The 13,653-nt window shown below is 39.8% G+C and overlaps 1 protein-coding gene across 2 annotated transcripts in view; it reads left to right on the plus strand.

The window, feature by feature from the left end:
* CB1H4orf45 (chromosome B1 C4orf45 homolog) overlaps positions 1 to 13,653 on the plus strand; it is a 98,118-nt gene that overhangs the window by 36,037 nt on the left and 48,428 nt on the right. For both annotated transcript variants that reach the window (XM_045055729.1, XM_045055730.1), the window contains exon 2: positions 3,031 to 3,263. In XM_045055729.1, coding sequence (XP_044911664.1) covers positions 3,031 to 3,263 — 233 coding nt within the window. The remainder of the gene's footprint in view (positions 1 to 3,030; positions 3,264 to 13,653) is intronic.

A 13,653-nucleotide genomic window follows, 5' to 3' on the forward strand; every position in this document is an offset into this window, starting at 1 on the left:
GACAAGTCTTCAGACACAAAAGAGAACTTTAAAGAAGATGGGCAGGTGAGAGACTTATTAACCCAGGAGCTGCCAAATGAGCACTGGAGTTTGGGGAAGAATGAAAGATGGAGGAAAGCTTCCATATGATGAAAAAAAACTAGAAACACCCTAAGAAATGTAGCAACGATAGCTGAACAGAGATGATAATTGTTAAAGGAAAGCTAAAGAGACAATGGGTTGCATGTGAGTTGGAAGTGTTACTCTTAAGCAGGGAATCAGAACCAGCATAGAGGCTAGGCCCTGGAGGAAGAGGTTTGGAAAAACAAAAGTGTGTCATTTAAAGCCAAACACCTGTGGAACTGTCTCATTAAGGAAAGCACATTTCTGCGTGTTGCTGTTTGGGTAGTGATATGTGGATCTTTTGCTTTCTGGTAAGGTAAACACCGGGATGGCTAGAGGGGATCTGCTGGAAATGGGGGCCTAGCTTGGCCTCTGGCATCCAGCTGCCTCGGCCTCATAAGGCAGATACCTGCGTCAGTTAGGTGGCCAGGGCGGGGTCTTCCCAGGAATCTCCTGTGCTGTGAATATTGCATCATGCTATTTCTAAAGCACGAAAGAGGAAACAGGAGTTGAGAAAAGTCCAGTGACTTGACTAAAGCCACAGAGAACCCTGATTGGAGCTCCCTGCCCCTCCCCCCCGCCCCCACATAAACATATTCTTGGTTTGTAGAGTATGTGCACCTTCCATGACACATCTAAAACTGAGTGCTTTTGATTCAGCTGTCAAGTAACGGCTCTTTTTAAAAATTAATCGCAGGGACAGCTTAGTCGGTTCAGCGTCCAACTCTTGATTCTCGCTCAGGTCGTGATGTCACAGTTTGTGAGATCAAGCCCCGCCTTGGGCTCTGCACTGACAGAGACCCATGCTTAAATAAGTTTGGGAAACACTGGGTCACCTAAGTGTAAACAGGTGTAGTTACCGTAGGACTTCTCAGAACTTTTAATATGCCTTCATGTGCTGTGGGCAACTAAAAGGCAAAAGTAGCAAGCGGTGTTCCCCAAAGTCTTTGACTATAAAGCACCCCCACCCCACACACATATATTTTCATCGTGCACTCAAGGAAGTGGCATTTGATGACACATTTGGGAAAATGGTGGCCTTAGTGTGCACAGAAGCTTCAGCAAGACTAACCCCCATTCTTCTGTATTTCATCCTGTTCAGAGGAGCCTGCTGCACAAATTCCTTCTGACAGGAGTTTTGTAGGTAAGACCGCAACACCTGTCACGTTGAGAAAGAAAATGGTTTTCTATGCTCTGGCCATTCTATTCTTTACCAAAATAGTTATACCTGAGTGAAAACCTGACATGAACAAAAGTGAAGCCACCATGTATCCGTCAAGCGAAATTAGCCACAGTGAGTACTCAGCGCACCATGGGGAGTGATGTTGATTAGGAGGCTGTGAAAACATCTGCCAAAATCATGCATCTGACGAGCAGTTTCACGTTTCCCACTACCTTGGAAAGTTTAGACGACTTCTCTAAGCACAGACTTGTTAGCACATTGACCATTCCTTCCGAGTACCTGGTCAAAGCCCCGGCCCACCCGTAAACTCTGCAAACACTGAGCCCCCTGACCCAAGAGCCAAATGAGAGGAGTCACAGGGCCAAGAGGGGCCCAGTTGACATCACAACCACAACATAGCTTCTGCCTCCAACGTCTTTGGTCGACTTCTGGTAACAGGAATGGAGTTTTTTGTTTGTGTCCCTAATTTGTCCATATGATCCTGCAGCAATGTGGGTTCTGGGACTTCTGAAACTCCTCCTGGCCAGCCCCTTACTTTCTACTTTAAATCAGTACCATTCTTCCCGTAGATCTTTCCTCCCCTTTATGTTTCACATCCTCAACTTTCAATACCAGGTTCATTTAAGTGATCCTTTCCAGACCTTCTCTTATTTTGGTGTATTTTACCCACTTCCACAATTCACGGATTTCTTTTTGTTCACTGTCTTACATTTAAAATACCAATATTTAGGGGCACCCGGGTGGCTCATCCGGTTAAGTGGCTGACTTCGGCTCAGGTCATGATCTCGCCGGTTCGTGAGTGTGAGCCTCGCGTCGGGCTTTTTGCTGCTAGCCTGGAGCCTGCTTCAGATCTGTGTCTCCCTCTCTCTCTGTCCCGCCCCTGCTCACACTCTGTCTCTCTCAAAAATAGACATTTTAAAAATAAAATAATATACCACTATTTGTTAAATGTCTCTGCCTTTGGTCATCGTCTGTTATAAGCTGCTCTTCTCATCTGAGAGTCGTCTCTACTTTCCAGTTGCTTCTGATACATTTGGGAAATTTCCTAATTCTCATTTCAAGATTTTATCTGTTTAGATTAGACACCCCAATGTCTGAAGGCCTACATCCCGCAAGTGTGGCACAAGTGATATGTCTGGATTGGGGGCATCTAGGTGGTGCAGTCGGTTAAGTGTCCAACTTCGGCTCAGGTTATGATCTTGTGGTTCGTGAGTTTAAGCCCCACGTGGGGCTCTGTGCTGACAGCTCAGAGCCTGGAGGCTGCTTTGGATTCTGTGTCTCCCTCCCTCTTTCCCCCTCCCCTGTTCATGCTCTGTCTCTATCTCTTTCTTTCTCTCTCTCTTAAAAAAATGAATAAACATTTTTAAAAAATAAAAAAATAAAGATACATCTGGATTAAATTAGTTCTAAAAAAAAGCAGTGGATGGGGGGTAAATAAGAACCCAACTGTGAGACAGCCTGTCTGGCAATGAAGAGCTTGTTAGTTGTGACTCTAGAAAAGTAATCAATCTTTGTTTGCTTCGTTCCCTCCCACCTCTGCTAAAAATTGGAGAAAACACTACTACCTATCTCATTTGGTTATTATAAGGATTAATGGATTAATGTATCTAAAAGGCTTGTAATAGCACCCAGAACCTAGTAAGTATCATATAATCATTAGTATTATTATGTTCACCGTTTAAAATGACAAATGCATTTTAGAATAAAGTATGGAGTTTTTAAAAAAGTCTTTCTGTCTTTTTAAGGCCCAGATTATATAAAGGATCATCTACCAAAAATTCATCAGCACACTTCCTATATAGGAGAAAAGCGCCCAGCATTAGAAAAGACTGGAGATCTCAGATATTTATGGAGGCCTGCCTCAAACAGATGCTTACCGGCAAAATATAAATATGAGTATGTTGGTGAAATTGGTTGGGGAATACCAGAGTATGATTTTATCAACCAAACAAGGCTTTGGACTGGCTTTCACATCAAGGTATTGCTCTTAAATATGCTCTTCATAGCATGTTGTTTCGGATTTGAATCCTTTCTGAGGATCCTTCCATAGAAAATGTCATGTTCTTGATTTGTCATTGAGAAATAATGGGATTTGAGTTTTTCAGAAAAATAAATGTGTGAATAAATGGACTTGCTATCATTCTCTTTTAGTTCCTTTAATACATGAGAGGAAAGGCGTGAAGAAAAGGAAGCTGTGCATAATCCAAAAGCATTTGTGTTTGGCTTTGGAATGCATTCAGATTCACACTTCTGCCGCGACATTCACACGTACTTCTCCCATCCTAGCACTGCATTATGAGTGGGTGGTATTAAAAGAAGCCTGTGCTGGACATCATCCACCAGCCTAGAGAGTCCCAGATCTTTAAAAGGCACTGTGTTGATAATGACCTTGTATCAAATAAGCCAGGGTAATTAGCCAAAGGGTGCTTAGAAATCTTATTTCCATTTGGTGTTGTGTATGTAGGCACGAGCCCATACAGTCTCCTCTGAAACAAGAGAGAACCCAGGTGACTTTAGAAGAAAAATCTGAGAATTCAGACTTTTTCCCCAGGCAGGCCTTTGCATTATCTGAAGACTGAACATGTATCAGTCGTGAAATAACTGGAATTTCTCAAATGCTTAAGGCAATATGGTACAGCATTACATTGTACCGGCTAACAAAAGAAAAACCATTTTCTGTCCCAACGTACGGCAGTACAGGAAAGTGGTTGGGAGCTCAGTCTTTGAAGTCAGACGGACCCCGGATTCAAATCCTGACTCTGACTTAGGTTTAGCTCTGTGACCCTGAGATAGCGAGTTCACCTTTGTGTCTCTGCTCCCTTCTCTTCCACATGGCAGTGGGTGGAGTGCCCGCGTCGTAAGATCACCTGATCCTAATGTAGTTCTGCTGCCTACTAGCTGTGCGTGGCCTTGGGCAAGTTCTTTAACCTCTGTTCTTCTAGGTCTTCATTATGCATTTTAGCATTTACCTTACTGGGCTGTTGTAAACGTTAAGCAAGTTAATATTTTCAAAGTGCTGGGAACAGTGCCTTGCACGTATCAAGTACTCTATGTATTTAATAGTATTTTTGTTTTGTTGTGAGGATTGCATAATGAGAACACAAGAATACACCATGATGCCTGGCAAGTGGTTGACAGACAAACGTCAGCTCTCAGTACTGTGGTTGTTGCATTTAATGTTACTCAGTGTCATTTAAACAGAACAAATGCTCAGGTTCTTAAACTGTGTCCTATTCGCTTAAGCAAGAAAGATGAAGACCAGACATTTGATTAAATATCAAAACTGGCCACCAGGGAGAAGAGCAAGCAAGGTAGCTTGTTGGAACGAAGTCCATAACTTTGGTTGCCTTTTTGCCTCTCTTTCAGTGACACCTTGCTCTCGTATACGGCCCTCAGTCTGTCTGCCCGTCTTGAGTGTGTAGATAGCTTCCCTTCCTTCTTTATCTTTAAATTAAGAACACATTTGTCTATTCAAATGAAGTGTATTCATGTATTCCTTGGACTTTGAAGCAAGCTGTGAATCCAAAAGAGATGTCAGCCACGAGCTAGTCTTCCAGGAAGGTATTTATTCTGTTTCTTTCATTCATACTTCACAGACGGCTTTAAATCACTGTTCTGTTTGGTTAGCACTGTCTTCTTAACCCCTGTGAGATTGAGGCTGAACCATACATTGATTTTCTCCAACTTGTGACACACTCAGAAGCTGGTCTTCTTTGGCATAAGCTGTAAGAGCTGCTGCTTATCATTGGTGCACTTTCTTGGCTCTGGCTTGTTGGCGGGAATTGTTTTCAAAGGTTTACCTGTCTTATAACAATCTTGAACATATACTAGAGGATTCCTTGGACACAGAACTTCATAATGAAAATAAGATTCACTGAGGATGACTACAGTTGGCCCTTGAACAATGAAGGGGTTAGGAGTTCTGACCACCTCCCATACTGTTGAAAATCTGTGTACACTTTTTGATTCCCCAGAACTTAACTGCTAACAGCCTCCTGTTGACCTGAAGCCTTAAGGATAATATAAAATAATTGATGATGATGATGACATTTGGAATATTTATTATATACTATATTCTAAAACTAAAAAAAGAAAGTGTTATTAAGAAAATCATAAGGAAGGGAAAATACGTTTATAGAACTGTAATGTATTTATCCAAAAAAATTCCACATATAGGTGGACTTGTGCTGTTCAAACCCATGTTGTCCAAGGGTCAACTGTACATATTAGCAAATAACCATAACTTATAATAATAATTAGCAAATAACCATAATTTATGTAATTTACCCAGAAGTTAAGGCCTAGACTTTGTCATCAAGGCTGCTAATGCTCCCCTCCACACCCAGGCATGGCTGCCTCTCAACATTCAAGGCAGATGGCTATATTCGTTTTTGAGTCTAGCCTCAGACTTAGATTCCTCATCAACCCAATGCTTCAGGCAGCTACCTCTGGTCAATACGACTTGGTGTGAATTGACATGTCAGCTGATACAAACACATACACTCCATTCATAAAAATGAGCTCCTAATTACAAACAGTATATGAGAGTCCCTGCCACTAACTCACCTTCCTCCTCACCAGGTGATTGGTTAATTCCTTAGTTTGATGTAATTTAGGGCAACATCTCAAGGCACCTCCTGTTCTTTCTCTGGTTCCTTGTCTTCAGTGGACCCCTTCTACATTGCTCCACCATCCTTGTCCATAATAACCCCAATCAAGATGGCACTTTATTTCAGTCCCTCTTCAGAGACTCCTCAGTGTCTCTCACTGCGATTGATCAGAATTTTGGTTTGAAGCACAAACCTTCACCTAGTGGGTGTTTATAGCCTGAACAGCTGCTCTTCCTAATCCACTGCTCCAGGTTTAGAGAAGACTGGCAGCTAAGGAAACTCAGGCACCTCCACTAGACTCTTGGCAAAATGCCTGGGGCAGCTGCTTCCTACCTGGCAATGGTCTCTCCTATTTGGGGCACTAGGAGGGTTCTATAGATCATCTGGATTTGGGTAGAAAGATAATAACTTCCAGGCTGAGTGACACCTGAAAAATTTCTCCACATCACAGAGGTCAGTAAAAATCACAATATTGGGTTTCTCTTCTGGATCTTTTTTATGTTTAGGTATTTCCTCCTCACTTTTATATGCGATGCAATGTCATCATAATGCATGTGTATATAAACCAGCAAAGACCATTGCTTTCGCTATTATCTTAGATGGAAGAGCAGTACATTCTTCTTCTTTTTTAAAAAAATGGATTTAGCCTCTGCCAAAATATATGTGTCATTTCTGCAAGAATATATGAAGATCATTGATTGAAACAATTCTTTTGGTTTCAAACCCCGTGCTAAACTGAAGGGCATTTCTAACTCCTTCTTAGCTGGGCACGTCTCCTCTCTCCTGGTCTTTCTTTAACCCAAACCTCAATAGTATCAGCTGGCTTTCTGATGACCATTTTCTGCTCCCACCCTGACCTCATAACCAAAGGATTTAAGTCATTTGGTTTTCTCACAGAAATAATGTTATACTGGACTTGACGACTAACTCTTCAAGAGTGTGATCCCAAAGACAATATTAAACCAATTAATCATAACATATATTACAACCAATATATCATGGAGCATAACAACTTGAAAGTCTATAGGAAGTAATAAAGAACTAGAATAACCCATCAATATATTTATATGTGATACAGTGTAATATAATAAAAAGTATAATCTTCAAGACTTTGAGACTTCTGCCTCATTTTTAACTGCCACAAATTCCAGTGTTATGAAATAGAAGTCTTCTCTGTGACAGTTTTAGGGATATTTGAACAGACTTTTGATGAGACATTGTGTTTCTTGCTGGCTGCGAACAGACCAATCCAAGATTGGTGGCTTCATTAGACATTTTCTCTTTGTGAATTTATTTAGAGAAAGTAAACGTGGGAAGAGCTGGAGTATTTGCTGTGTGAGGAGGCTTCTGTAATTACTTCCATTTTACAGTTGAAAACTGAGGTACTGACAGGTGAGTTTCCTTGTCGGTGGCTGCACAGCTAGGAATTGGTAGAGCTGGGATTTCAACCCAGGCTGTGAATTCAAGCACTTACTTAGCAGGAGTACTGTATTTCACCTGAGGTGAAATGACAGAAAATGGAGTCAGAACCTTCGACTTGAAGCCAGCATGTGAAGGGCACATCTGTGTTGTCGCTGTTCTGTAAGACAGGGTCTGGCTGGCGGCAATCCCAACTGCCTTCTCCTATAGAGTGTGAATTCTTTCTTCATGGTTCTCTCAATTTTCTCCCAGCTTTCCATTCTGCTCCATATGCACCCCACAGACTTCATTTACAATATTAAAATGAATTATGAGTAGATATCACCCACCTATTTGATATAATGAGAAATAGCTTGATATTTTTGAGGTTTTTTTTTTAATTTTGAATTTCTATTTAATAAGCACTTTGTAGTGCTTCAAAACATATCATCAAATACAATCTTCAGCATTGTGGGGAAAAAAAGAGAAGAGAATGAGGTCCTAGTGAACCTCCCCTTCCTTTCTTGTGCTAACCCAACCCCATGCATTCTTCCAAAGTGTCCACCTTCATGCAACAGTATCCTAGAAAATATTCAAAATCACCTGGGAAAAAGTATTGCCGGTACGGAGGTGATCACTATGTAGACCACCAATCACATCTTTCAGGATGTCTGAGGGTTTTTCACATCAAACTTCTTATTTACCTCTGGGTTTATTTAGATAAATCTGAAACAGTCTCATTAGAATTCCTAGGATCTCACACTCCTAATCTCCAGATGTTATTATCAATACAGAAGATTTTTAAAAAGATAATAAAGCTCCCTTTATTAACCAAGTTATAAAGGGAAAACAGGAAATAGCTTTTCTAAAATTAGGCACCTCTTTGGATTGCTGCTCCAGATGGGCATGTGTGTTTAGCTCTCACTTTATACTTCCTAGAGTTATTTGCATCCTAACAGTTTGTGGTTTAATATAAAAATAATTACATTAACACCTTTCATCCTTAGGTGCTGTATAAAGTCATGCATTTTCTGATACCACAGAAAGCCTTCTGTGAGGGAGCGCCACATGCTGACCATCTGTGAGGGAGGAGGAACATTGACGAGGGAGGCCAAATAACCCTCCCTTTTCTTGAAAATAATATATTAACACCATTAACCTCCTTATACATAGATGTTATATTTTCCCCATTTTACAAAACTTGGCTTTATAGGATGCCTCAGATAAACTGAAGGAACTAGTTTCCTTATAAAATCTTACTTGTAGCTGAACTTCTGGAAAATAAATTTTATGTTGAATGTTCCCTTTCTCTAACAGACCATGAAAACAATAAGGGAGGCATGTATCACTGCTTTGCATTCTGTATTGTGTTCAAAGCAGTTCCATGAGGAATAACATTTATGGGATGGAAAGCATCTGTGTTGGTAGCTAGGGACACTGCCACTCTATATCTTACTGGACACCCCAACCCTGCGGACCTGGTGCCCCAACCAGGCACAGGGCTTTCTCTCTCCTGTTGAGGTGACTTTATAGATACCACTGGTGAACCGGGAAATAAATACATCTTAATTTTCACATCTTTTGTTAAGATGTGGAAATGTGAAAAAAGAAAGAAAAAGAACTTTGTAATTTAGTGCCTAGGGGATGATCTTATTCCTTAATTAAAGAAGGCTTAAAATATCCCATGGTGGTTACTAACTTTGTAGGGCCTGACATAACATCTCTAGTATGTGTCTACTGGTAAACATATTTTTTTTTAAATCACACTACCTAAAGTTAGCAATTAAGCAAAGGCCACTGGTTTTCAACAAATATCATTTGATGATGATAGAGAAATACAAAGCTAAGAAAAGACTGTATAAATGAGAATGGGTTCTAGTAAACCTGTGGTTTAACTCGAAGGCCCGCCTCCTTTAACTATATCGTCAACGAATTGAGATTTGGGCGCCATCTAATCCCCCCAGCACAAGTGGCTAAAATACCAGGACATCTGTTTTCTAAATCTGGCACTTATCCTGGCTTTTGAAGATCTTTGGGAGAAATTCTAGTCTAATCTAACTATTATCAATTTAGGATTATAGTTCCCCCTACCATTCAGGTACAACATTCCCAGAGTACCTCGGTGGTATTGACAAAAATGCATAGAATGCATAGCAAACAAGACTAGCAATCTGGAGTAATCTCTTCTTTTTCCAAGACTGAACCTAGGATATCAAGAAATCTTAGCTGAGCAAACTGACAACGATTCATTAACTATAGGGGATCCCTCTTATATGGTCCCATCTCTGTCTTTGGGCACCAAGAAAATGGCACCGAAAGTAAGTGCTGTTAGGAATCCACGTGAGCCCCCTTAGTTGTGGGAGAACTCACAGGAAAGTTTTCTCTGTGTTGTTGAAGTTTTAGCGTGGCTCTTGTCAGCAACAGGACTGCACAATCCGGCTACAATTCCAAATGGCTTTAAGCAACTTGAGGTCTGAGATGGGTTTTACTGAACTTTGTACTGACAACAGCAACACCACTTCTACTGCTTAGGAGGGTGAAGATGATTATCTGGAAGTGATGGGGGATGGGTGCTGAGATGGCTTTACTTCTGCAGTGTCTTTGTCGAGAGACTAAGTTGCAGAAGGGAAGAAATGAAGTTTTAAGTGTGCATTAGATTGAGAATTATTCTACTCCTGGCTTATTCAATAGTCATTTGAAAACTATTTGCCATCTTTGTTGTTTTTTTTTGTTGTTTTTTTTTTTTTTTTTTGTACCGAAACTGAGTTATACTGTTACTGTTCATACGGCCTGAGCTGCCAAGCCTGGTGCAATTCTGTGTTGTAAAGCTAATTGGACAATTAACTTGGGAGAAGCACACTTTTTAGCCTTTGAATTAACAGCAGTGCCAACACATTAGAAAACTCCAAGGGTGAGAACTGTTGCAAAACAGGCACTTGATTATATATCAGAAACCATGCACTAAGCACAAAGAGAGACTTGGGAAACTCTCATGTAGCTTTTCTGTAGTGCGAATAGTTGAATCCGCTCAGATTTCAGACCGTGGTAGGAATCATCAACCCACTCTGGATAAAGGGCTGATAGCAGAATGGCTACTCATCACAAATCCTAACAATTTCCAACAGAACAAGTTCTAGTTTTGTTTTAAAAGAAAATCTTTGAGTACCTTGAATATAGAATGAATAAGGAGAATGTTTATAGCCCTGGAGAAGTATGGGGGGAAAAAACAGATATTTGTTTTCTGAGAATAAATGGGGCAACTAGCATTCATAATGCTTTTCAGGACAAATCTATGTTTGTGGCCTTAATGAAAAATGGAATGTAACTTACAAGCAAAAGTAGCCAGTTGAAGAACTTTTCATCTTCCACTTTTTCTCTCTTTGCATGCTATGCTGCCTATTTTTTATGATGTCTTCGTTTATCCATCTATAAAATGGGAATTGTATTAGTTTTCTTTCTTTTTTAAAAATTTTGTTTTTTAATAGTCTCAGGAGTAGAATTTAGTAATTCATCACTTACACATAACACTGAGTGCTTGTCCCAACAAGTGTCCTCAATGCCCATCACCCATTTAGCCCATTCCCCACCCCCACCCAACACCTCCCAGCAACCCTCAGTTCATCTCTAGATTTAAGAGTCTCTTATGGTTTGCCTCCCTCTCTGTTTTTATCTTATTTTTCCTTCCCTTCCCTTATGTTCATCTGTTGAGTTTCTTCAATTCCACCTATGAGTGAAATCATATGATCTTTATCTTTCTCTGACTTGTATTAGCTCTCTATTGGGCATAGATTTAGCAGCTTAAAACAGCACCCACTTATTTGTTCATAGTTCTGTAGGTCAGAAGTCCCAGAAGCCATGGCTGGGTTCTCTGCTTGGGTCTCAGGAGGCTGAAATCAAGGTATCTGCCATGGCTGTGATCTCATCTGAGGCTGGGGGTCTCTTCCAAGTTCATGTGGTTGTGGCAGATTTCAGTTCCTTGTGGCTGTAGGATTGAGGTCCCACTTCTTTGCTGGCTATTAGCCACGGGCTGTTCTCAGTATCTAGAAGCTGCCCACATTCCTTATCATGTGGCCTCCTCCATCTTTAAAACCACCACAGAGAATCTCCCTCATATCAAATCCCTCTCATGTTTCAAATCCCCTTTTCCAGGAAGAGCCCAGACCCTTTTAAGGGCTGACCTGATTAAGTGAGGCCCACTGAGGATAATCTCCCTTTCTTCAAGTCAACTGATTTAGGGTCTTAATTACAGCTGTGAAATCCCTTCACAACGGTAGTTATATTAGTACTTGGTGGAATATCTGAGAGAAGGTGTATACACCAAGGGATGAGAATAGTGGGGGGTCATCTTAGAATTCTGCCTAACACAGGGATTGATGATGATGATGATGATGATGATGATAATAATAATAATCGTAATACCTTAGAGTATTGTTAAATGGATTCAATATGTGTGTACAGCTCTTCTCATAATATCTAGGACAATGTTTCAATAAAGGGGATCCAGTATCACTAATGTTTATATATACTATATTTTCTTGCCTACACGGATTTTTGAATTATATTATTATAAGCACATTAAAACCATGATGGAATATCTTGCTCATTATTTGGGTACTCCACAGAAAACAGAGATGCTGGGGCCATAGTCAATAAACTCACAAAACCCAATGCTTAATCTATTTGCTGGAAGTTGATGTTTTAATTCAAATTATTTAAAAACATTGCAGTTAAAAAAAAGAGATACTAGGATATAATTTATGTTGGAACTCAAGCCCATGTATAATGTAGCATAAAATGAATTACAGGTCTCTGTATTGTTCATTTTTTGCATTTTAATAAAAAAAATGCATCACAGAATCCATGCCTTAAACACTGACATTTTCCAGAAAGAATTGTTTTGTTTCTACTCATGCTCTGAATATAAAATGAATACTTCAAATGCTCCATTCATACAAAGGCCTTTATGCCCCCTTTCTCCCTTCAATAGTTTCTGTCTAGAATAGGCAACATTATGCAATTTAGTGATCCAGCTATAACAATAAGAATGCTTCTCACTGGCTGTTGGAAGAAAGACACCTAAGGGGTTAACAGTAATATTTTGCAAATTGAGGCAAGTGAAGAAAAAATACATTAGCATAAGAAAGGGTAGCCTTAGGGAATTTTCCACTCAAATGTTTGGTACTAAGAGCTCTATGTTACCAAGGAGGAAGATAGAGAAGAGAAACCCTAGTGTCTATGCATTCTTGAAATGCATTGCCATTGTATTCATTATACTGGTAAGAAAGACCTCATAGTTACAGAGATGGAAAATAGTTCTTTATAGTAATAAATAAGTAAGTAAGTAAATGAATGAATGAATAAATAAATAAATAAAATTGGATATATTAAGAAAAGCATGTTGACTCAAGTATAGCAAAAAAACCAAGAGGATTCCTCAGTGATCAGTCCCAAAAAGATTTCTTAAGTATGTCAGGACTAGACTAGAGGTGGTTTGAGATTAAAAGTGAACGTATTAAGCAGTGATTCCAATTGTTAACTAGAATGGGCCCCAAATGTCTGCAATTAACTAACTCAAATTTAAGTTTTTAATTCATTTCAGAAATTGTATCTAATTCACAGTACCTGAATGTAGTTAGCAGGTATTTCCCTTTTATTAATGTCTTATTTAATACAGCTTATTTAAAGATTGCTTGATAGGTAATACCGACTTTTGAGTTATGATTATTTTTGCTGGATAAAAACATTCAAGTTAACTAATTTCCTTAAGATAGAGACTATACTGGGGTGCCTGGGTGGCTCAGTTGGTTAAGTGTCTGACTCTTGATTTCAGCTCAGGTCATGATCTCACAGTTTGTGAGATCGAGCCCCGAGACAGTCTTTCAGCTGACAGTGTGGAGCCTGCTTGAGATTCTCTCTCCATCTCTCTCTACACCTCCCCCACTCATTCTCATTTTTAAATAAACATTAAAAAAAAAAAAAAGACTTCAGCAAATGGTGCTGGGAAAACTGGACAGTGACATGCAGAAAAATGAACCTGGACCACTTTCTTACACCATACACAAAAATAAACTCAAAATGGATGAAAGACCTCAATGTAAGACAGGAAGCCATCAAAATCCTTGAGGAGAAAGCAGGCAAAAACCTCTTTGACCTCAGCCACAGCAACTTTTTACTCAACACGTCTCTGGAGGCAAGGGAAACAAAAGCAAAAATGAACTATAGGGACCTCACCAAAATAAAAATCTTCTGCACAGCAAAGGAAACAATCAACAAAACTAAAAGGCAACTGACAGAATGGGAGAAGATATTTGCAAAATGACATATCAGATAAAAGGTTCATAACCAAAATCTATAGGGGAT

The sequence above is a fragment of the Felis catus genome, chromosome B1 (assembly GCF_018350175.1).
Source record: "Felis catus isolate Fca126 chromosome B1, F.catus_Fca126_mat1.0, whole genome shotgun sequence".
Classification (NCBI taxonomy): domain Eukaryota; kingdom Metazoa; phylum Chordata; class Mammalia; order Carnivora; family Felidae; genus Felis; species Felis catus.